At 41.6% G+C, this 24898-nt stretch overlaps 1 protein-coding gene across 2 annotated transcripts in view; it reads right to left on the bottom strand.

Annotated features, from left to right (window-relative positions):
• The window catches only part of LOC139416094 (adhesion G protein-coupled receptor L3-like), a 356247-nt gene that overhangs the window by 37646 nt on the left and 293703 nt on the right, over nucleotides 1-24898 (bottom strand). For both annotated transcript variants that reach the window (XM_071164365.1, XM_071164366.1), the window contains 3 exons: nucleotides 19804-19923; nucleotides 11742-11947; nucleotides 8960-9136 (listed from right to left, as the gene is read on the bottom strand). In XM_071164365.1, the coding sequence (XP_071020466.1) occupies nucleotides 8960-9136; nucleotides 11742-11947; nucleotides 19804-19923 (503 nt within the window). The remainder of the gene's footprint in view (nucleotides 1-8959; nucleotides 9137-11741; nucleotides 11948-19803; nucleotides 19924-24898) is intronic.

The following is a 24898-nucleotide window of genomic DNA, read 5'->3' on the forward strand; positions in this document are numbered from 1 at the left end:
CAGATACTGACTGTTACTTTTGATTTTGACTCCTCCCGCCTTTGTTCAGGGACACATTATTACATTTCTGTTAGTCATATGTCTGTGGAACTTGTTCAGTTCATGTCTCAGTTATTGAATCTTGTTATGTTCCTACAAATATTTACACATGTTAATTTTGCTGAAAATAAATGCAGTTGACAGTGAGAGGACGTTTTTTTTGTTGTTGCTTAGTTTACATGATTCCATGTGTGTTATTTCATAGTTTTGATGTCTTCACTATTATTCTACAATGTAGAAAATAGTAAAAATAAGTAAAAAACCCTTGAATGGTGTTCTAAAACTTTTGACCGGTAGTGTAATTATTGAGGGTATTTGTGTTGTAACATCATAACTACACTACATTGTGTATTGAATCAATCAAATAAATAACTGGCCAAAATGACTGTCGCAGTGTTGACAATCTGATTAACATCTGAGAATATAGATATTTTCTTGTTACTGATGTTACACTCAAATGTATATTCACTAATAAACTCAAAACAAGATGAAACTGACTTTTGGTAGGGTCACCATCGACCTCTCCACACAATTACCTAGCTGTCACAGATTGGACCACATGTGGTAAGGTGGAAATGGCATGAAAATGTGTCACCAGTGTGTTCTGGCTAGTTAACAAATTGAGCTACGGAAATGGCCACAGGTGGCTGTGAAAGGCACTATGGGTAATCTATTAAAGGCCCACCAGTGCAGTCAAAAATGAGATTTTACTGTTTTGTGTACAGCATATACACTGAGTATACAAAAAATTAAGAACACCTGCTCTTTCCATGACAGACTGACCAGGTGAATCCAGGTGAAAGCTATGATCCCTTATTGATGTCACTTGTTAAATCCACTTCAATCAGTGTAAATGAAGGGGAGGAGACAGGTTAAAGAAGGATTTTTTTGCCTTGAGACATGGATTGTGTATGTGTGCCATTCAGAGGGTGACTGGACAAGAAAAATTATTTAAGTGCCTTTGAATGGGGTTTGTTAGTAGGTGCCAGGCACATCGGTTTGTGTCAAGAACTGCAACGCTGCTATGTTTTTCAAGCTCAACAGTTTCTCGTGTGTTTCTCGTGTGCTTCCCACACATCTGTGGGAAGCATTGGCGTCAACATGGGCCAGCTTCCCTGTGGAATGCTTTCGACAACTTGTAAAGCTGTTCTGAGGGCAAAAAAGGGTGTAGAGTGGAGAGTGCAACTCACTAATATAATAACATGTCCCAGGGAAGCGATTGGGGACATTGCCCAGTGTAGGGTGCCGTCTTTCGGATGGGACGTTAAACGGGTGTCCTGAATCTCTGGTTACCAAAGATCCCATGGATCACTTTTCATAAGATTAGGGGTGTTACCCCAGTGTCCCAGCTAAATTCCCTGTCTGACATACCATCATGGCCACCTATTCATCCCCAGCTTCCAATAGGCTCATTCATCCCCCTTCCTCTCCCCTGTAACTATTCTCCAGGTTGTTGCTGCAAATGAGAACGTGTTCTCAGTCAACTTACCTGGTAAAATAAGGGCAAAAAAATGGACTGTTTTTCTTCTCAACAGCCTTCAGCTGTGATGAACATGACAGCAAATTGTATTTACATGGAGTGATCCTGAGGATGTCAGTTTTGTAGAGCAGATATTCAATCACTCAAAATGTGTGTGTGTGTGTGTGTGTGCAATCTCAAAGGCCTGTGCTTACACAATAGTCCTCAAGGACAATATCAGTGAGTCACAGCTAGAGAACGCACTCCTCACTGTTTGTTTTACTGGAAGCACACAGTATTAAAGCTGGGACTAAAAGCCAAAAAATACAGACACAGCTTCCGTCTGTACATTTCGGTGATTTTGCTACTCAACGTTCCCGTAGAATGCTCAAAAAACATTATTTGGTCAGCAGCAATAGCCTTTGCATTAGGTTGATTCCTGCTACGGAAGTATCTGTCTGTTCCCGTTTCGCAGTCGGTTGTGGACTCTCACTCAGTCTCCCCAGTGTGCGTACGGAGGAGGGAGAAACGCATTGAGAAGCTAAATGCTATTGTGGGGGAAAAGACAGCATTTCTCACCTCTTAATATTGAGTTAATGTCACCACTTTACAACCGGAGTAGGCTGCAGTTAGGGTGATTTTGGCGCAGTCTAGGCCTAGCGCTATAGGACACAAGTCTACATTTACCGATAGATTAATCACTTAGCCTACATGGCTATCGAGCAACACTATCATATTTGGAGTTAGCAATCTAGCTAAGTGTTTTGAGCTCCCACTTCCTCAGGGGGTGAATAATACAGCCTATTAGGACAATAGGCCTACGCACGAAGATGTCAGCAAATTCTCTGAAGAGCGCCCCCAATAATGGGATAATTCTGGATCCCATTTGGACAGGTTGTACTTCAAAATATTAATCAATCATGCATTTCCTGGATATGTTAGATGAAATAGCTGTTTGTTTAAAAAAATATTATTTTATTTGAGGCTACCATCTCAGTTGTCTTACTTGGCACTGGAATAAAAAATGTCTAGAGCCCTGCCGGTAATGTTAAGTCACTGTCCATTAAAACATTAAAAACATTTGTTGTTATCAAGCAAAAGAGTTACATTTATCACAATATGACTCAAGCACCTCCTCAAAACCTAATCTACGAGAAAAGGGTCAGATTATTGCAACATTTTATTTCACACATCACCCAGCTATACACAGCGTACATTTTTTCACACAAATGAGCACTTCCTCTGAATCAAACTTCGATTCGAGTCAGCAGTATTAATCTCCACTGGGGGGCAGGGTAAGAGGCTAAAGCATCCAGCTGGGATTTTCTACAGCCTCCATTGTAGTAGGGGATGCTTTACATAAAGGCTTTTTCAACAGGTGCGCGGAGCATGGGCTAACACTAGCGGAGAGAGATGGGAGAACAGACGCTGATCATTAAGGGGCTGCTCTACAATAACAGTTGACGCGCTACCCTGAGTCTGGGGAGAGGAGCTCTTTACATTTGCTTGCCTGATGAGCCGTTGTGTATACATCAGGGGGACAGGGGAATGACACGACTGTGGAGCAGTGTGCCGTAGAGCAGTGTGTGTGTGTTTGTGTGTGTGGCTGTCTCTGGTCCTCCGTACTACAAAGGCATCTCATGCACTGGGTGGTGGCAGATGCAGACTGTTTTGAAAAGGGGGCCTAGGGTGAGTTGAGCTAGCGAGCTGTGCAATGGCTTCAGGCTCTATCCATCATAATCTTTACATTGATGGGGGGGGGGGGGGGGGGGGGGGCTGAGTCAAAACGAGGTGGAGGCGTAGGGTGCATCCACACGTGTGTGATCGATCTACTGCAGTGACATCTCTTTGTTCTGGGAGGGTGGATGATCGCTAAGGTGCCAACGGCCACAACTTTATCACTACGATGAAGACCATTTTCTGGGGGCTCGTCCGGGCGCCCGCAGCGGGAATGGGAACGAGGGTCCCGAAAGCAGCGGACCGTAATTCGCTCCAAAATTCAGTCTGTCATGGGAGGCCAAGGAGTCATACCACAGGACATGTTACTTACTGGGGCGGTACGAGCCTTGCGCAGATTCGATTTGTCTTCCCTCCACCCTTTAAACACACATATATTTCATTCTGGTTGGATGCCTTTGGGAGATTGGGTTTGCCCCTGATCTGTTACCACAAGGCACAGAATAGGACCTCAGGTTGATGGGAAGTCAAACGCAGAGGTGTATACATGTCAACTGCATTCCCTGTCACCCTATGCCCTGACCACTCCAATCAAGTCAATCCAATCAGATATCACACGATACCAAATGAATCACCATTGCACCCTTCATCCTAGCAGGTCGTGTGCTCTGGTCGTGCTCAGATCCACTGGGCCAATGGGAGAGAGAGGAGATGAGCTTCATTCCTTGATATACCTCAAATAACCACTTGCAGCATGAAGCCAATCCAATTAAATTGAATAAATCTGACTGGATGACGCCCAGGGAGAGAAAGAGAAGGAGAGAGAGCTGGAGAGAGCTTTGAGTCATCAAATACGTCAGGGCAGGGCACATGTTGTGGTAAGGGTAGCAGAGGCCCTACCAAGGGGTGTCGAGCGTTGAATTCACGTACAGGCAAGCATTTACGATCTTAAAGAGCCAGCAGGAGAGAGTTTACATTCAGTGCATGTGCCTAATAGAACCGTACAATATTCACAGCGACGATAACCGTGATATACCGTACTGCCAGTGGTGGAGCCTTCTAAAGCGGAATGCGTCCAGATAACAGTCTTTCCGACGTCATCTTTACTTTTAGTTAATAAACGTACAATAAAAGCACATGGATGACTTGCCACGTCATGATATAGATGGATGGAAAGCTACATATGTGGATGGATGGATATATGGAACAAATAAGTTAGAATTAAGCAATAAGGCCCGAGGAGGAGGGGTATATGGCCAATATACCACAGCTAAGGGATGTTCTTAGCTTAGCTGTGGTATATTGGCCGTATATCACAAACCCCTGAGGTGCCTTATTGCTTTTCTAAACTGGTTACCAACGTAATTAGAACAGTAAAAAGGAATGTTTTGTCATAGCTGTGGTATAAGGTCTGATATACAACGGCTTTCAGCCAAATCAGCATTCAGGACTCGAAACACCCAGTTTATAATAAGTTATAAGTTAATATAGTGGGAACTGTGCACACTATAACTGTGCCCTCTATACATTTCAAAGCCTGAACGTATCAGGTGAATGTATCATGATTTCAGATAAAGACACCCCACCAGGACACGGATGTATGAGGCAATTGATTTATACACTGGTGGACCCTAGGGAATGGTGCCACTTACAGGTGGCTCAATATTACCCCCAGCCAATCGCGGCATACACACTCAGCACCTAAGTAATGGCTTGTAGGTGGAGGGACAACAGGTCTATCTTTCTCAGTCTTGGCTGGGTCTTCAGATGCTATTTAAACAGTGCCCCCACAAGCCTGGGGCTGTCTTGGAAATGGAAGCTTAAATTCAAAGGAGGGTGGTTTGATAAAGAGTAGACTGTTGCTGCCTTGGGTAGCTGGCTGGGTGGGTGTTTGGTGTAATTTTGGGCCATGATATTTAAGGTATTTAAGAAGAACGTCTAAAGCAGGTCTTTCCAAATGTTGGTCCTTTAGTAACACTGGTGTACTTAGTTTTTTTAAAACTCCAATCCCTTTGTTATGTTTGATTAATCTTTTCTGTGGGAACTGGAATGCACATGACATCACCGTGTAGAAAACAAAAAGGCCTTTGAATCGAAAAATATTTCATGTAGGTAACATCAAAATAGATGACACCATGTCTCTGTTGTATCAGACAACCGCATATTAAAAAATATCAAGTTGGATATTGATAGGAATGACAACCTGCTAGGACAGGTTGAAGCAATTCTCAAAAGCCATTGGAACCTTCCATTGAAATCACAACCAAATCTTCTCTGAGTAACTTCCAGCTGGAAGTATTATTGTACATTTTTAACATACTATTTCTATGCTTGATGAGAGAGCAGTTGGGAGTTGTATGAAGAGGAGACAGCGTCACGCTCTACTTTGACAGAGCACTTAAGCAATCACTCTCATCCTCACGCGAAACTCCCTCGCAATCACTTCCCTTCCAGGAGACACAAAAGCGACATAATCTCTGACTGACACACGGCTGGTTACAGCCCGTTTGGGTTTATTTTGGTGTACGAGGCCGACTGATGTACTTCAGTGCGGCGGGCAGGAACAGCTGACAAATGGGACGGCTTTCGCCATCAAGCTAGATCATGTTGGTGCACAAAAGTCCACGATCCCTTCCTTACTGTTTGGATGGTAGCTACCTCATCCCCTGTCGTTGACAGACATGGTGTTTGTTTGCTGGATTTGATAGTGAGTCACACTGTCAACTACCCTCAGGACTGTTGACTTTTTTTGAAAGGGGACAATGCTTCAGCCAGTATAAATAAAAGTACAAATTAAATGTGCTTGACAAAATATACAAAGCACAGATTACTTTGTCATCACAACCCTTCAATAAGTGCTAGTCCACAGAGTATCAACGAGTCAAACCACGTGCCAAGAACCTTGGAACGATGAACTAGACGTGTTTGAGAAAGAAGAAAAAAAAGCTATTTGGAACTTTGTATACTGACATTTCACGGCATACTGCAGTATTCTGGAACCCCATAGGGCTGGGTCCCATAACCCCTATGAATAGCAAAGATGCATATTTGTTCTTCTTCTTTGGCAGTTCAGAAAGGTGATAATTGACCACAAAGATGACCATTGACTAGAAACATAATTCCTCAGAGAGCCAAAGCCTGTGGATTCTGAATCCATACATTTACAGTACTGAGCGAACATGATCATGAGACGGTGGGGTCAGTTATCATTGAAAGGCACCTCATTAGCTGTTCTATGTTGTATTAATGGCTTGAAACAGCATAGAGAAAAATCACTAAGTTCATGCTTCTGATATGGGTTATTTACTCTTGGTCAGCTTCAGAATGTCCAACAGGTTGAGTTCTGATTAAAACAGGTCTGTTGGGAAACCACTGCATAGTGTGTATTAACTCCGGAGTACTATATGCCATTTCCTATACATCACAGGCGGCTGGTGGCACCTTAATTGGGAAGGACAGGCTCATAGAAATGGCTGGAATGGACGGAATATATTGACACATCAAACACATGGTTTCCTTGTGTTTGACACCACTCCATTCCGTCCTGTAAATACTTCATGAACACTACTACTGCCTCAACACCACCACAACATAGTCCAAGATAAAGACATATTACAAATGATTACCAATGTGTGCATAAGATAACGCTGCCACGCTTTCAGCAATACGCATCAACGTATCAAACAGTGCATTATCGTAAAAGCACTTTGAATTTCTTATTGTTATTTTCTGCTGGAGCACCCAGTCTATCTAGCTAAATTACAGCAACATGAAAGATGACGGTGATAGTGGGCCTCTTCCTTCTCAAAGTGAGGATGGCAATTGCAGCGTGACTATCTCTTCTGGCGATGGTGCTAAACAAGACTACAGGATTGTTTTGTTACCATGGAGACAAAATACGGACATCCCAATTGATGGAATTTTTGTTGTTAACTGACATTTAACGGTTTTCTTCCCCCCCCCCCCCCCATTCACTTGGCGCTTCTGGATTGGAATGCCTTGGCAGTTTGTCAAAAGATGCCTGCATTTCCTTGAAATGTCTTCCGATGACACTGCCTTTTCGACCGAGCAGAAACATAGAGTAGATGAATGCAGACATTTTGGAATTGGGATGTAAGAACCATCTACTTTCCCCCTGAATGCAACACCAGCATCCAGCGGTTTCCACACAGTGAATCACATGACAAAGCACTTCCTTCACTCCTATTCTTCACAGCTTCCCTCTGTATTCATGGCCCCGGCTAGAGATCGAGGCTAGAGCACACTAGCTCCCCCAAGCCAAGTGGCTGAGTGACAAACAGTGACTCCTGCTCACTAGGGGTAAACCTCTCTGGACCAGAGTGGCTGGTTGGCTGGGAGTGGGGGCAGACTGTCGCTAAGGGAGGTCCAAGGGCCTGTGGTTATATGGCCTTTGGCCAACTGGGACAGGCATTATAGAGTCCTCTTTCCTCGCTGACTAAAGCTAGCCTTGGGGGTCTTGGGGCCTTCAGCGGCGTGGCCCTCAAACTTGCAGTGACAGAAGTTATCTTTCTCTTTTCTGGCCAACAATCCCATCCATCTCTCTCTCCCTTGAGAATCGCCGGTAACAGTGCCACTTTCACACCGCCGCACAGCGCAAACTACAGGCCAATCTTTCATGTGACAATCCTACACATCTCACATTATATATCCTCTCACTCTCTCTCCCTACCCACCTCTTTTCTTCTGTCAAACAGTCCCACACATTTTATTATATTTTGACTCTCTAGAACTCTCTCTTTCAACCACAGAGCAATGACAGAACTTACAGGTATTATCTCCCATGTAAGAGAGCAGTAAGACGCAATAAGTAAATTAACACTTTCAAAATAAATGCATTCTTTCGCTAAATCTCTCTTTCATAAGAGTCTTTGTTCCCCCCGGAAACTGCAAGGGTTGAGGTTCGGGAATGAGAAGACATTTGAAAATTAGGAACAGCTGAAATATGCCGTGACCCCTGGGTGGCCTCTCACGGTAATGAGATGGTAATGAATTAAAATCTTCCCATAATGTCCAAATTCTTCCTTTAGTATCATGTTTATGCTTTTCATATTTAGCCCTATCCACATAGGCCAATTCCCACGAGTGTAAGGGGTTAAAAAGGAGCGGCAGGTAGCCTAGTGGTTAGAGCGTTGGGCCAGTAATCCCCAGCCGACAAGGAAAGACATCTGAGGTTCTGCCCCTGAACAAGGCAGTTAACCCACTGTTCCTAGGCCATCATTGAAAATAAGAATTTGTTCTTAACTGACTTACCTAGTTAAAAAAAACATTATTTATTTTTAAAGATGTGGATTCTCCTTCAATCCATCAACCTGCGAATATCGGGGTGTTTGGAACATCTAACCATGCATTCAGGTATAGAAAATTATTTTAAGCTAAGTAGGTACGCGGACGACTCAATGAAAGCCTCAACGATCTCTTGAAACCTCAAATGCATTTTCCTCCTGCAAGGGCCACACTCTCCAACTACTTCACACAAGGCCAAATAGGTTATGGTCCCCACATCGAACACACACTCAACACTAAGGCTGCTTTTGGCACAAAAAAAAGCTCTTAGATTTGGATCTTAACTCAGTGCCACTCAATAGTGGTTCTTTCCTTTCTTGTAGAATGTGCTGCTGTGAAGGTCACAAAATAGAGCTATCCATCTGTAAGGCCACGCTATAACGTATGGTTTCATGGGATTTGTATTGCTTGTACTGGATCTGGGCTGAAACAAAAAATGGCTGAGCATGGATTGGGATGAGATGGTGGAAAAGGCCTTACCTTGACCTCCACATGAGCCATAAGGACGGCAAAGTTGGTCAGGTGGGTACAAGAGCACGTAGTGTGAGTCCGGTTGGTGCCTAGCAACCGGCAATCCTGCGTCGACCAGTACCCCGTCATGGTCCTCTTGGAATAACTCCAGAAAGAACAGTTGGGGTTAAAGCTTTCCTTGGATTGCTGTGGGGGACAAACCACATAACAATTAGCATACGGGCCCCAGCAGCACAATGACGCTAGTGGGAGGAAAAACACAAACACATTGATTGAAGGTTGAGTGATCCATTCTAAAAAGCCAACACTCTGGCTGGGTTAAACAGAAACGCATGGAGCTCATTTCAGGTGAGCCTCCCATAACCTTGACGTGCCACAACAGCATAACTCTACAGTGCTCCATTTCAAGACTAAATATCTCAGAAATAGCTCCTTGATTCCCTTTTCCGGTGGCGGTGCGGGTTTCCCCCCACTGCGGCGGTTGGTTTTAGTTTAATGGCGACGGTGAGCACCGATGGAGCAGCCTGTCATTGTGTTTTTCGACCTTTCGCTTTAACCTTCACTGTGCGACAATAGACTGCCCCGCTGTTTAATGGCCGCCACCGCCGCTCTCTGTCAGGCGGCAGCCTTAACGACTAGCTTCTCCCGCTATCTCGCTGGCCCGTTTTAAAACAGTCACTTTTGAGCTTAATGCAGATAAAGGGGTGAGAGGAGAAATGTGTCAATGCATACAAATGCCCTATATGAATGCCCTATATGAATGCCCTATATGAATGCCCTATATGATTGCTGGAAATAGGTCTGGTTTTAAGTTGAACTCATGTGGAAAGCTGCCATCTCTTGCAGCTAGATATTGCCTGACCACTTCAAATTGCACCTTAATGCTGTGTGCGTTTGAGGGGATAGTCCATAGCAGAAGTGTGTAACCCCAATCCTCAATATGCTTCTCACAATGTTGCTAAAGCTGTGACTGTGGAACATAGGCTGTGTCCCAAATGGCACCATATTCCCTATGTAGTGCACTATACTGTATTGGGAACAGGATACCCTTTGAGAAGCATCCATAATCAGCAGATCCTCTCCAGACATACATTTCCCGTCTGATTGAGTTCTCCTCCACACAGCCAACCAATGACTAGTTGGATATAGTGCAGCATGGACTGGAAAAACCAGACGAGGTGACCTTCTGTCCCATTAACCACTTTAATTAGTCCATTAAGTGCGGAGGCAAGAAAGCGAAACAATAACTAGAGGACAGCCACAGTCCTCTGGGACAAGTGATCCAGAACCTCTGATCTAAGGGCTATTAATTGTATAGTGATGGAACTAAACACTAGAGCGAAGAGTAGTATAGCCTGGTCCCAGATCTGTTGGTGCTGTATAGCCAAATACTATGGGGGTGTTTGGTATGACAATGACCACAGTAATCGGCAAAACGGCACAAATAGATCTGGGACCGGGCTATGAGAAGTACTCCTATATATCATTTTTTATTAATTATTTTATTTAACCTTTATTTAACTAGGCAAGTCAGTTTAAGAACAAATTCTTATTTAACTTTTAACCTTTATTTAACTAGGCAAGCTGGCCTCCCCCAGGCAAACCCGGACGACGCTGAGCCAACTGAGCGCCGCCCTATGGGGCTCCCAATCGCAGCCGGATGTGATGCTGCCTGGATTCGAACCAGGTACGGCAGTGTCGCCTCTTGCACTGAGAAGCACTGCGCCACTCTGGTCTGTGCATACCTGCAGTATAAAGAACCATCCTCATATATTTGGTCCATCTTTTTTAGAAGACTTAGAAGACTCTTTTAGAAGACTGAGAAGACTCTTTTAGAAGACTGAGAAGACTCTTTACAAAAGTCTACTGTTTAGAAGACACAGCACAGAGCAGTTCAGAAGACCACATGTTCTGTCACAAGTGCAAGTCTAGGGAACCACATACACTTATATAAGAGCACTGTTTTATTGAGATTAGACCAGTGGGCCGAGAAAAAGGTAGGAACGCGGCAGTGGCCTACATTATCCTCAGACAGTTCTAGCACTGTGTCTTCTGACAAAACTAGGAATTAAGCGAAAGGCGGGTGGTCCCCGGTAATAACTGCATTGACCCCAAGTGTGACATTTTCCAGTTTCATTTTGAAAAAAACATAAGCTCTCTCTCTCTCTCTCTCTCTTATATTTTATTTTAGTGTTCCTCTCCCTCTCTTTACCGCTATCGTTCGCTCTCTGATCTTTATTTTTTTTCCTCAAACTCCTTCTCCTCACAAACTGTCCCTCCCACACACTGCACACACACAGTCATCTGCAAGTTACTCTCAAGGTCTTTCAACCTGCCTAATAATGGCTCTGGGCGCAGTTGGGAGTCGTGCGAGGGGAAGATAATGCAGTCGGGGAGGAAGTTAATGCTTCGGCAATGACTAACCAGCCTCCAGGGACGACCAATAGAACGCTAGAACGCTGCTATCACCCTAGCCTTCCAGGTTAGACAGTTCTGTTCTTAAACTAATAGGGAGAAAACTAATGAAAACAAAGTTGTGCATCATCAATATGTTATGATAGATTACTCTTTGTTCTTCATGCTTTCTTCTTGTCAAAGAAATTGAGGTAAAAATTGAAGGGGTAACTTCATTAATTTACAAGTCGAAAATGTATGTACAATTCCCAAACTGCTCCTTTTAGAAGAAAAAGGTGTGCCCACCAAGGTGTTTAGTAGTGAATTCAATGATAATCCCAAAGTGTGTGTGTTTTGTGTGCGCTTGCACATGTCCGTGTGTGTGTGTGTGTCGTACCTGCAGGTGTTTCAAGGTGAATATGACCGGTTCGGACAGGTAGACTTTGTTGCTTTCTTTGTTGATGGCTGCTGTGATGACGGGAGAATTGACAATGACAGAGTAGTTGGTGGCCATGGCTTCCCTGCCCAGTTTCATGCTGGCATTCTCTGTAGACAGGTAGGCTCCGATGTGCTTATACAGGACGAAGGCCATCCGGATCTCTCCTAGGAAATAAAATATGACATCATGGCCTGAAAATCCTCTCCTAATCTCCTCCCCTTTGTTTGCAGTGACAGGTGAAAACAAAAATGGCAGAAGATCATCATTAGGCTGGCTTTCACCTGTTCAGTTCTTTCAGATCAGAGCGATTAAGGCGAGGGAGATCTTTAAGGCAATTGAGACAGCCCATGCCACCACTGACATAGCCTGAATGTGTGTTATTGAAATGTATTGATCATATTTTACCATAGAATAGAATGCTATTGTATACAGTATGTGACTGAAAAGGGGTTAAAGGTTTATGTTGAGGTTTGAGGTTTAAATAGCAGGGAAAGTAGTGCCAGAAAACAAAAATAAATCCAAAGGTGTAAAATTGTCAAAATGTTTTGTATTTTTTGTGAATAAAGGGATAGTTTGTAAACCTAGCCTAGACATTGCTAAGGTTTATATGCCTATGAGAAACCCAGTCAACCTTTGGAACCGTTTTGGAAGTGCCTTGCTCAAGGGCGAAACGGCATTGGATTCACTACAGTTTAACTGACAGATTGTCAAATGTTGCGGTTCAACAGAATCAATATGTTTTGAGGTACGGTAACTCATTCCTTTTAGATGTTTGATTCCACAGGATTAGGGAGAGTTGAAACTATTTAGGCCAACTAATATGGAAAATTGTTTAAATGCCTCCGAGCATGTTATCAACGGCAATAAAGGTGTCGAGGCTGAAAAAAACACCACAGTAAGGTACGAGAGGTCATTTTAATTCAACTTCAACGAAACGTCATTATTGCCTACACTGACAAAGGGAACAGTTACTCTTCATTATTTCCTTATCTCTCTCCTGGCGTCCTTCTTTAGGCTTCCGATATGAAAGCACACTCCCCTCCCGCCTCGACTTGGATCACTTACTCCAGATGAAAGGAAAACAATTTGTGTGCGTGCGCTACCTCTCGATGAACGGGAAAAAGAAACACAGCTCCACATATAATGAAGCACTGCTGGACATAAGCGTATTCATCGAGTGGAGAGTGGTGAGCACGCGGAAAGAGATTAGTTCGTTTGCATGAACAAGTAATAAAGTCCAAAAATTGTCAGCGCCGCTCCCATAGATAGCCCCGTACTGTGTATAATAGCCTCATTACAGCTTAGAAGCAGCTCTTGAACACAACTAATTCCGCAACCGGGGACCCTCCTTTGCCCATTTGAAGTCAGTAAAAAGGCGCTATACTTTATCAGACCTTGTGTTAGGGGTGGCAAACCCCCCTCATGGAGGGCTTACCCATCTGCTAGGCTCTCTCTCCAGCCCTTATCTAACACACCTGATTATACTAATTAGCTGCTTTCCATGACCTTGATAGCAGGCAGAATCAGGTGTGTTATAACATGGTTGGAGCAAAATGTAGACCCAGTAGCTCTCAAGGAGGGTTGGTCACCTCTGCCTGAAACCAACACTATTTTGGCACTCTTTCCATTACATTGATGTTATTCAAGGGAAACTATGAACTTACGGTGTAACGGGTATGTAAATTCAACTGGTACTTATACCACTTCTAAGGGTGGATTGAAACCAGACAAACTGATGCGTAAGAAACGCAGCAACTCAATGGTTTTCAGTAAGAGCAGTGCATTGGAGGAGTGCCACGGACAGTTTTTCTAGAAACTAGGGTACCAGGGAAGATTTCCTACACCGGATGACTTGTTTCCGCTGTTTATAAGTGATTGATAATAATCTGACAATTTCTTTTCATGTCATTACATTAAGATATAAGAGTGGATCAATACTGTAGCTATATTCAATACAATTCACGAGTTGATTTAAAACCTCTCTCATAGTTGGTGTGTTGACAGATTTTTCACATTCTGTAAAACATTACTATTCTGTCCTTGCATTTACGGCAGTGTAAATTGTTGTTATATCATATATGAATCGTGAATCATCTAAATGAATTATTGAACTTGAGCCCTGTAAGAATCCTGGATCTAGCTGTTGGACAGTTTTTTGCGTCGAGATCTCAGAAGTGCAGTGTACCCACATAACATGTTGTGTCACCTTATGTTACATGAGTGAAAACAGTTCATGGGTACACAAATCCACAAAAATATAAGCGATTGTAAAAATCAAATACTTCTAACCGAAAGAGTCACCTTATTTTGATACCAGTCTTGGTCGTTTTAACTCAAATATAATTACGTCTTAGTCATATTTTTGTCTTTGAATAATGATTTAGTCTAGTTATTGTCAAAATTACAGTGGGCCATTTTAGTTAATTAACTAAATGCCCTCTAATTTTTGCCACATGACATTCGTATTGCCTCAGTCTATAGTTAACATATATCACTGACTTCCATGTGCACAAACATACATAGCCTTGTCCTATCAACATATTTTTATGCATAACATCCTGTTCTCTTCCCAATAGCAGAAATATGACAAACATGTACACTTCCTTCAGAAAGTATTTACACCCCTTCACTTTTTTCAATGTGGTTGTGTTACAGTCTGAATGGATTCAAATGTAGATGTTCTTGTCACTGGCCTACACACACAATATCCCATACTGTCAAAGTGAAATTATATTTTTCAAAACTATTACTAATTCAAAGCTGAAATGTCCTGAGTCAATAAGTATTCAACACATTTATTATGGCAAGCCTAAATAAGTTTTAAAAAATACAACATGTGTTTAACAAGTAAATAACAAATAAAATAAGTTGCAAGGACTCACGCTGTATGCAATAATAATGTTTAACTTCTTTGGGATAGAGGGCAGCATTTTCACTTTTGGATGAATAGCATGCCCAGACTGAACTGCCTCCTACTCAGTCCCAGATGCTAATATATGCATATTATTTTTATTATTGGATAGAAAACACTCTCAAGTTTCTAAAACTGTTTGAATGACATCTGTGAGTGTAACAGAACTCATATGGCAGGCAAAAACCCAAGAAAAATCCAAACAGGAAGTGGGAAATCTGAGGATTGTAGTTTTTCAACTCAGCCCCTATCGAATACACAGTGGGATATGTGTAATTTTGCTTCCACTAGATGTCAACCGTCTTTAGAACGTTGTTTCAGGCTTCTACTGTGAAGTGGGAGTGAATGAGAGCTCTTTGACTAAGGGGTCTGGCAGCAGCCTTGTTCTCAGTCACGCGCGTTCACATGAGAGGTATCTCTCGTTCCATTGCTTTTCTACAGACAATGGAATTCTCCGGTTGGAACATTATTGAACAGTTATGATAAAAACATCCTAAAGATTGAATCTATACTTAGTTTGACAAGTTTCTTCGACCTGTAATATAACTTTTTGAACTTTTCGTCCGACTGGACCTGAACGCACATTTGGATTTACCAAACGCCCTAACAAAAGAAGCTATTTGGACATAAATTATGGACATTATCGAAACAAAACAAACATTTATTGTGGAACTGCGATTCCTGGGAGTGCATTCTGATGAAGATCATCAAAGGTAAGTGAATATTTATAATGCTATTTCTGACTAATGTTGACTGCGCAACATGGCGGATATTTCTTTTGGCTGGTTTGGGCTCTGAGCGCCGTACTCAGATTATGCTTTTTCCGTTAAGTTTTTTTGAAATCTGACACAGCGGTTGCATTAAGGAGAAGTGTATCTAAAGTTCCATGCATAACACTTGAATTTTCATCAACATTTATAATGAGTATTTCTGTGAATTCATGTGGCTCTCTGCAAAATCACAGCATGTTTTTGAACTACTAAACATAACACACCAATGTAAAATTAGACTTTTGGATATAAATGCACTTTATCGAACAAAACATACATGTATTGTGTAACATGAAGTCCTATGAGTGTCATCTGATGAAGATCATCAAAGGTTAGTGATTCATTTTATCTCTATTTGTGCTTTTTGTAACTCCTCTCTTTGGCTGGAAAAATGGCTGGGTTTTTCTGTGGCTTGGTGGTGACCTAACATAATCGTTTGTGGAGCTTTCGCTGTAAATCATTTTTGAAATCAGACACTGTGGCTGGATTAACCGGAATTGTATCTTTAAAATGGTGCCTAATACTTGTATGTTTGAGAAATTTGATTTAGGAGATTTCTGTTGATTTGTATTTGGCGCCATGCAATTTCATTGGCTGTTGGCAAGGGGTTCCGCTAGCGGAACGGGGTTAGACAGGTTAACATGATTTTTGAATGACTACCTCATCGCTGTATCCCGCACATACAGATAATTGTAAGGTCCTTTGGTCGAGCAGTGAATATCAAACACACATTCAACCTTAAAGACCAGGAAGGTATTCCAATGACTCGCAAAGAAAAGCACCTATTGGTAGACGGGTAAAAAAATAAATAATAATATCCCTTTGAGTATGGTGAAGTTATTAATTACACTTTAGATGGTGTATCAATTCACTCACTTACTACAAAGATACAGGCGTCCTACCTAACTCAGTTGCCGGAAAGGAAGGAAACTGCTCAGGGATTTCACCATGAGGCCAATGGTGACTTTAAAACAGGTAGAGTTTAATGGCTGTTTAATGTTTAATGGCGTTATCAAACGTTGCAGATAGAAATTTCATGAGTAGAGACAACGTTATTTCTTATGCAACATGTCTGAGAGGCATGTTAAAGAGATATCCTACCTCATTTGCACATGCTGTATTTAGATTTTTCTACTGTATTATTGACTGTATGTTCGTTTATTCCATGTGTTGTTATTCTGTGTTGTTTTATGTGTCGAACTGCTTTGCTTTATCTTGGCCAGGTCGCAGTTGCAAATGAGAACTTTTTCTCAACTACTTGGATAAATAAAGATAAAATAAAATGTTGTCTACATAGCACCTGGCTATGCAAAGCAGTGGGGAAAGTGGGAGGGTTGAGTGAGACTACAAATTCAAAGACAGCCTACTTTTCTACTCTCACGGGAAAGAAAAACATAGATACACTGTTGTTTTACTATTCAACTCATGTATGCTATTGTTTTTAATTTCATAAACCAACTTGTGTTTCTTAACCAGGTGTAGGTTAGCTAACTAGAAGGCTGGTGTGACTAGTTATCTACGGGGAAGCAAGAGTCACTTGCACAATGTGTATAATTGGAGGAGGAGCAGGAGTGGAGCAGTGGGAAGGACACTCATCTTGTCCCACTGCTGTACAGAACTGTGCTGTGTATCTATGCCTCTAATATGTGGCCCGTTTCAGGAAACTAGGCTATGTCGTGGGTCACTACTTCACAGGAGAGCTGTTTGAACGTTAAAAAAATTCAAATGTGTTTTTTGGCAGAAATGCCTTCTTGAACATGTGAACTTACATGTGTCTTAATAACAATCATATGTGCCATCTGTAAATACCAATAAAATTGTAAAATTACGAGCCTAGTTGGTTAAGCCACAGAAAAAGTCAGCAACCTTCCCGCTAACCATGATTGGCTGAGATAATGAGTGGGCTGGACATGCCGAGAGATGAGTTTGGATTGGTCTGCCATATAGCACGCTTCTGTCTATTTGAGGTGGTCAGTATTTCTAGGTAATCTTGTTTAACGAGGCAATTTTTTAAATGTTTTGTGTAGTAAAACTGCATAAGCCTAATGTCAAGTTAAAGTGTACTGTTAGCTAGCTAACATTAGCTGGTTGGCTCACTAGCTAACGTTGCATGTATGCTCTCCACTTTCTGGAGGACCGAGTTTTCAAATCAGTGGAATTTGAGTATGATCGCTAAGGAGATGGAGAAAACACCGGTCTCCGGATTACATCTTCAAACTAAGGGCAACCATGGCATTCGACAGGAGATGCGTCCATCCATGGTGTAAGACAGTTTAGCTAGCTAAATTTCAGATATTACACAATTTTGAGAGATTCTGATTTCATTTCAAGTTAAAGTGAACTGTTAGCTAGCTAATGTTAGCTGGCTGGCTAGCTAGCTAACGTTACATGTATGATCTTATTATTCGTATCTCAGAGCCATTTGCTTGGCTATTTATAGCCTAATGTATGCTAGCTAACATTAAACCTGGTTGGTAAGCTACCTGCAGATTCATGCAGGGTAGTAATGTCATGAGTTGGGATTGTGGTTCATTGTTTACCTAGCTAGGTACATGTCTTAACAAAAAACGAATCTCAGTGTGCCAGAGTGCAGAATAAATGCTGAATTTACAAACGCTCAACACGCGTTGAATATGGCTGGTGTCAGTAAACGTCAGCAAAAAGCTTAATTAAATTGTTGCCAGCAGCACAGTTACATTCACCAATGCCCTGGATAACATGAAAACAGCCTAACCAGCTCTGCTAGGGCAAGTAAAATGGTCAGAGTGGGGTGTTCTCTCATTATGAGTGGGGTGTTCTCTCAAGCTAGCCAATGTTACGCAGTTAGCTTGGTTGCTTAACTGCTGTTGTGAGGTCAAAACGTTTGGATCTTTCCCTACTCATCGGCAAGAGCGTCCAGTGTGCTGTGCGCTCTGAACACTCAGAGCGAAACACTCTGAATTTAAGAACAGACAATCTGATGACACAGTTGCAGTCACCAACACTCTGGAGAACATAAAAGCCTAACCAGCTCTGCTAGGGCGAGTAATGTTCAGTGAGCTGTTCTCTCATTTGTGTCTGGAAGCAGCTAGCAAGTTAGCTTGGGTGCTTGACTGCTGTTGTTAGTCCAGAATGCTCGGATCAAACCTTAAAAATATGGGTGGGGCTAAAGCTTAAGAGGATGTGAACGATGTTGAATGGGTGTAGACATAGAAGGGCTCTCCAGTAGTAGTACCAAAAATTCAAAGGCTATTTTCTCAAAAGTGAGTTTACAAGTTTATCAACTTTTAAAGCAAAATTACTTTCCCATTGTTCCGCAACTGTATACCATTTTGTAGCTCTGAGTCTCCATTTTTATCCAATGTAAAAAATAAAATAAAAACATTTCAAATGTTGCTACATAAGGCCGATTTGAGCCAGTCGGTTACATATTAATTGTGATTGTCACTGAAACGCTCTCAATCTCTTTCAAAAAATTTGACCAGTCCTCTTAGTAGTCAGATTTGAGTCACAGCGATAATTTTGTCTCATCTTTGTCTTGTCTACTGCGCAACACCCAATGCTATTCCTATTATTTATTCTGGACATAATGACAGCCTAGTGGGTTCTCCACAACATGATCTGGTAATGAAAGAAAATCATAAATGCATTGTGTTTTCCATGTTACACCTGCAATTTTATAACAATACAAGAGGCTTGAAGTAGCCAACTTGAATTTGAATTTGGAGCTCAGAAATGGAGGTACTGGGATAGGTCTACCTTGAAAATCAGACATTTCCTCAATTTGGTGTAATTATTGTAGCAAAATTATAAGTTATCTCGTTCCCTTATAATTATTAGTGATTACATTTTTGATCGGCTCTGTGAGAGATGTGGCCACTTTCGTTTGTTTCCTGTCGCTTCAATTGTAGGGTGTTGTGGTAAAACCAGGTGCGGTTAATATGAGGATGACAACATCTAATGATGGCTTCAACAAATCCTTCCGTTATAAAAGGAACCAGGTTTTTGTGACTGTGTCGGCAACATAGGCCACAGGAAAATCTACATTTATTTGGTCAGGCAAGTCCACATTATTCTCACATATTTTAGAATATAATATTAATTTGAATATAAATGCATTGGCAAGGCCTATAGAATGTGTTATTCTTAAAAAATTCAAATACTCCATTACCAGTTTATGTTGCATGCTTTTTGGGGGCGGAGTGCTATATGTACAATTATATAACTACAGTATGCAGGCTTTCGTTTCAGCCCAGCACCAAGTGACGGAACAAAATACTGCACACCTAAAAGCTGTTCAGGACTGGAGTTGGAGACCCTTGATGTACAGTAAACATTTATTTAAGGCAAAGCCATTTACCATTTCTCCCATGCTGTTTCAAAGTGCTCGCCGACAGGGTGATGGAGTTGCCTTGGCCACTCTGTGGGAATTTCAGGTCGGGCAGATTTCCTTCCGTACTCATCCTGGCCACCTCCAGCTCTGGACAGAGGGAAATAAGAAGAAAATGACCATTTAAATAACCCTATTATGAGGGGTGCAAGTGTTGACAGTTGATGCAAGAGAATGCCATCTGGGATAACATGAGCGTTATGAGTCAAAATCCATGCACCCATCACTATGGTCTGTCAACCTACTAAAACATGTTAGCATTGAACAATAGCTTTACATTGTAATATGAAACTCAGTTCTGCTCTGACTGTGTGCATCACAACACTGCTGTTTCAGTTCAGAAACAAAGCAGACAAGCGGGTAACAGCAACAAAGTAATTAGAACCCCTCCTCCCCCTCCCACCCACATCAACGGTCCTTGAGTGTGTTGAATGAAGTATATCGTCTGATTTTTGAAAGCTTTGAAGACTAGTGTCTCGCTGAAGCCTCTGATCAAGGCTGAGTTATACACGTCTCACAAAACTTTCTTCATCGAGTGAGGAGGAGTTCAGGTGTAATCCAGGGAGCCTTGTTGCACACTTCCTCGCTTTGTACGGTTGAAGAATAGTTGAAGCCGTGGAGCGCTTTGGGCCACACTTCAAGGAAGCTATAATTTTTCAGGGTGAGCTGAGTGGAAAGCGATGGGTAGACAAGATAGAGACGGATGGTGAAGACAGCCAGGTTTTGGCGCACTGGCTCAACAGCTGTTGTGTCTGAGGCAAGATCATCATTTGTGGTTCAAAGACTGCGGCATCGTATAGCAGCGGAACAGGAAGCATTTATAGGAGATTGACAAAGAATCCTTTTATTATTAAAAAATATATATGTATTTTACCTTTATTTAACCAGGTTGGCAAGTTGAGAACAAGTTCTCATTTACAATTGCGACCTGGCCAAGATAAAGCAAAGCAGTTCGACACATACAACGACACAGAGTTACACATGGAGTAAAACAAACATACAGTCAATAATACAGTATAAACAAGTCTATATACGATGTGAGCAAATGAGGTGAGATAAGGGAGGTAAAGGCAAAAAAAGGCCATGGTGGCAAAGTAAATACAATATAGCAAGTAAAACACTGGAATGGTAGATTTGCAGTGGAAGAATGTGCAAAGTAGAAATAAAAATAATGGGGTGCAAAGGAGCAAAATAAATAAATAAATAAAATAAATACAGTAGGGAAAGAGGTAGTTGTTTGGGCTAAATTATAGGTGGGCTATGTACAGGTGCAGTAATCTGTGAGCTGCTCTGACAGTTGGTGCTTAAAGCTAGTGAGGGAGATAAGTGTTTCCAGTTGTAAGCAATATCGTACTTTTCACATGCTTGAATTTAGTTTGAGAATACAATTCAAGACACTGACAGAAACCGATCAAAACAACAGTACATCACCTCTAATCTTTTAAAGGCCCAGTGCGGTGACAATTATGTTTGTTCTGTGTTTTGCATCATATTGTACAACAGCTGATGAAACTAACACTTTAAAACATTTGATCAGTGTTATTTCCTGATAGTTGCTGGTCGAAAATACAATCTACAAAGGACCATCTAATCAGCTTGTTTGCATAGGCGCGAGTTTCACCTAGCCTAATGCACATCACCAGGCGATAAATTAATGATTAACCCCTTACTCTGGTGCGATTTGGTATAATTTGGCTCCTGAGTGGAGCAGCGGTCTAAGGCACTGCATCTCAGTGCAAGAGGCGTCACTAGAGACCCTGGTTCGATCCCAGGCTGTATCAAAATCGGCCATGATTGGGAGTCCCATAGGGCGGCGCACAATCGACCCAGCATCATCCTTGTTAGGGGAGGGTTTGACCGGGGTAGGTTGTCATTGTAAAATTAGTATTTGTTCTTAACTGGCTTGCCTAGTTAAATATAGTTTTTTTTTTTTACGGTATAATCAGGACAATCCAAACATTACACTGTTGATTTGATGTGCATTTTACATTTACTGTACTTTTCGCACACATTTGTTGATAACGAAATCTTAAAATATGGGGAAGGTGCAACATAAGACAAAAAAAATCCAAGGGTTTGAGTGAGAGGTGGTGTCTCCAAGTGGCAACACACCTCTCCAGTGTGCACAGTTCATACATAATTTCAATGCATGTTTATGACTCAAAGAAGAGGCTTCAACTATAACGTGCTACTTTGAACTCTCCTAGCTGTGCTGTTGAGGTGCTGTTGAGGTACAAGAACAAGCACACATGTAGTTGTGTTTGAATCACAATCTGTTCAGGTTGGCATAATTTGAAAGCGTGTTCTTTTGCCAACATGGCTAGCTAAGTAACAAAATAAAGTCTTACAGTGTGAGGCTTTCACAAGGCAATTCAGAGAAACCGATCATAACCGATCATAACCAGGGGTACGCACAATGCTGTCGGGGGTACGCCAAATAAAAATGTGATTCACGTTTCATGTATTTTATTTTACAATTTCTTCACATTTTCAAACAGTACATTTATATTTTCAAACAGGGCAATACATTTGGGTGAGTTTTTTTTTAGCTTCGTTTCACTGCCAAAAATAAAATGAAACCATCCAGTGTTCAGCGAAATAACAACACAATGTCAAATACAGGTAGCCTAGTCAAATAATTAACATCCAATCACATTAACCGTTGAATTTAATCAGAAGCCACTGCCAGATTTCTGGATAGGGCTGCGCTCAGAGTTTCCTGCCTTGGCAAATCGTGCTGTTAAGACACTGATGCCCTTTGCAACCACGTAAATATGTGAGAGTGGATTCTCGGGCCTCACTAGCATGAAAACTAAATGCAGGCACAGACTGTGTGGAAAAATATTTAAGACTGACTCTCTCCAATACAACCCAACATTGAAGAGTTATGTGCATCCTTTCAAGCACACCCTTCTCATTAACCTGTGGTGAGTTATTCACCATTTTTGATGAACAAATAAGGTTTTATATGTAAGATGGATAAATAAAGAGCTAAATGATTTATTTTTATTTGTGCCCTGGTCCTATAAGAGCTCTTTGTCACTTCCCACGAGCCGGGTTGTGGCAAAAACTCACATTTATTAAACATGAGAATGAGTGTATCGTATAGTGTGTGTGTGTGGCAGGCTTATAATGATGGTAAAAAAACAACATTTGAGAGTGTGCTGACCCTGGTGCTAGAGGGGGTACGCAGCTGGAGGTTGAATGTTTGAATGGGTACGGGACTATAAAAAGTTTGGGAACCACTGCAATAGACAAACATCGGCTCCTTTTGTTCAGAACAACCCAGGTTATGACGCCATGTCATCTTGTAACTGCACATCAAGCCTAGTGATCATCAACGTTGACACTGTATATTACAATAGTCTTATGATATGGAAATGTGAAGCGCACGTTTGGACTAACGGGTGTTTGGCTTGATTGTGTGACATCAAAGCGGTGATCATTTTAAAAGGTGATCCTACAGCCTTCTTAGACGCAACAACACTGAAGCAACTATCAGCAGACATAAATAAATCAATCCCTAAAAACAGATCACCCGAGAAGAAATATTAGACACTTAAAACATTCGCGCGGAGAAAAACAACAGGAATGGATCGTTTTCCCATAGAATTCTATTTAACATTTTGGGACAAAGTAGCGTCCCTATTTACACAAATGTGACCCGGTTCAAGAAGATAGGCATATGTCGCACATCACTACTTCACAGGAGAGGCATTTGATTGTCTTAAAGAAATATATCTAAATGCCTTCTGGAACATGTGAACTTAAATGTGCCTTAATAACAAACTTGTATTTATAATGCCCATTACCCCACTGAGTCTTTAAAAAGGTATTTACGCTTAATCCGGTATCAACTAATCTATAGAATGTAATGTATTACATTGACAAAACTCCCACATTCTACAGCACAATGGAAGAGTCATGTCTTAAGTGTAAAACTAACAATGACTCAATCAATGCCTTCTGGGAATGTCCAGATGGGCGGAGCTAGAAAGTTGTCTTTCAGAAGTATTACAATGTAAATGTACTTTGAATCCATCAGTCTGCATATTTCAGTTAGATACGCTATAGGTTAGATGATACGAGCACGAGTGTATAGAGCTACTAGCCCAATAAAAAAGAAAAAGACTTCCAAACCTCTCTGCCAATAACAGCTTGTTTTCCCCTCCCCACATTCTTGCTTGAAATATTTTTTTGCTAAAAAGCTATTTTTGTCCTTTTTAAAAATATTTTTAGTAAGGTGCTTAATTGATACTCAGAAATGGTTTGATATTGGTATAAAAATGGCTGCATTGGGCCTGCAAATACTACACTTGAATTTGTCAGGCACAATGGTACCAATGGAATATTCCCAAAAGTGCAAACCCTGCCCACCTGTCACTTCAGGCAGGTCCAATCGAACGGCTATAAGTATTTGAAGGAAAACCAATACTATTTGAACACAGGCCTGGACCAAGATGGGAGAGATGCCATCAAAAGGTCTCAAACTTCTTTTAACTTCTGGCTTGAAGGCCAAGGTTACCTCAAACGCACATAACAACTACAGAGGAAAGGCATAATCCTCCTATTGTCGTTACCCTAAAAATTTTAAAAAAAATCTCATGCCATGCTTTCACTTTTAAAAAGAACATAACATTAACATTCCGATTCCTTTGGAGATGGCGAAATGTATTCCTATTCAACTAGAAAGATACAATGGCAGAGATACCTACTGTAACAATCCCAAAACTCCAGGGCTAACTGAGTCAGTTGGAATGTTTTTCATCCTGGTGGATGAGCGATGACAAAAAAGGCTTAAGACTGGCTTTGGGCATGGGACACAGCCGCAATAGATTCTGTTGTGCACGGGGTAGCATTCAAAGCTGATTTAAATAATATGCTAATCGGCAGAAATCTGCTCATAAGATTAACGATGAGAGGGAGTGATGCACACACGCAAACACACAAAAGGTGTACAGAAGCTTAACATACTGTATATGCAGGCAGGCACGCACACACCACCAACCCCATCCATAGGCGCGCGCGCGCACAGACACACACACTAACAATGTTACTGGGAGCT

The sequence above is a fragment of the Oncorhynchus clarkii genome, chromosome 9 (genome assembly GCF_045791955.1).
Source record: "Oncorhynchus clarkii lewisi isolate Uvic-CL-2024 chromosome 9, UVic_Ocla_1.0, whole genome shotgun sequence".
Lineage (NCBI taxonomy): Eukaryota > Metazoa > Chordata > Actinopteri > Salmoniformes > Salmonidae > Oncorhynchus > Oncorhynchus clarkii.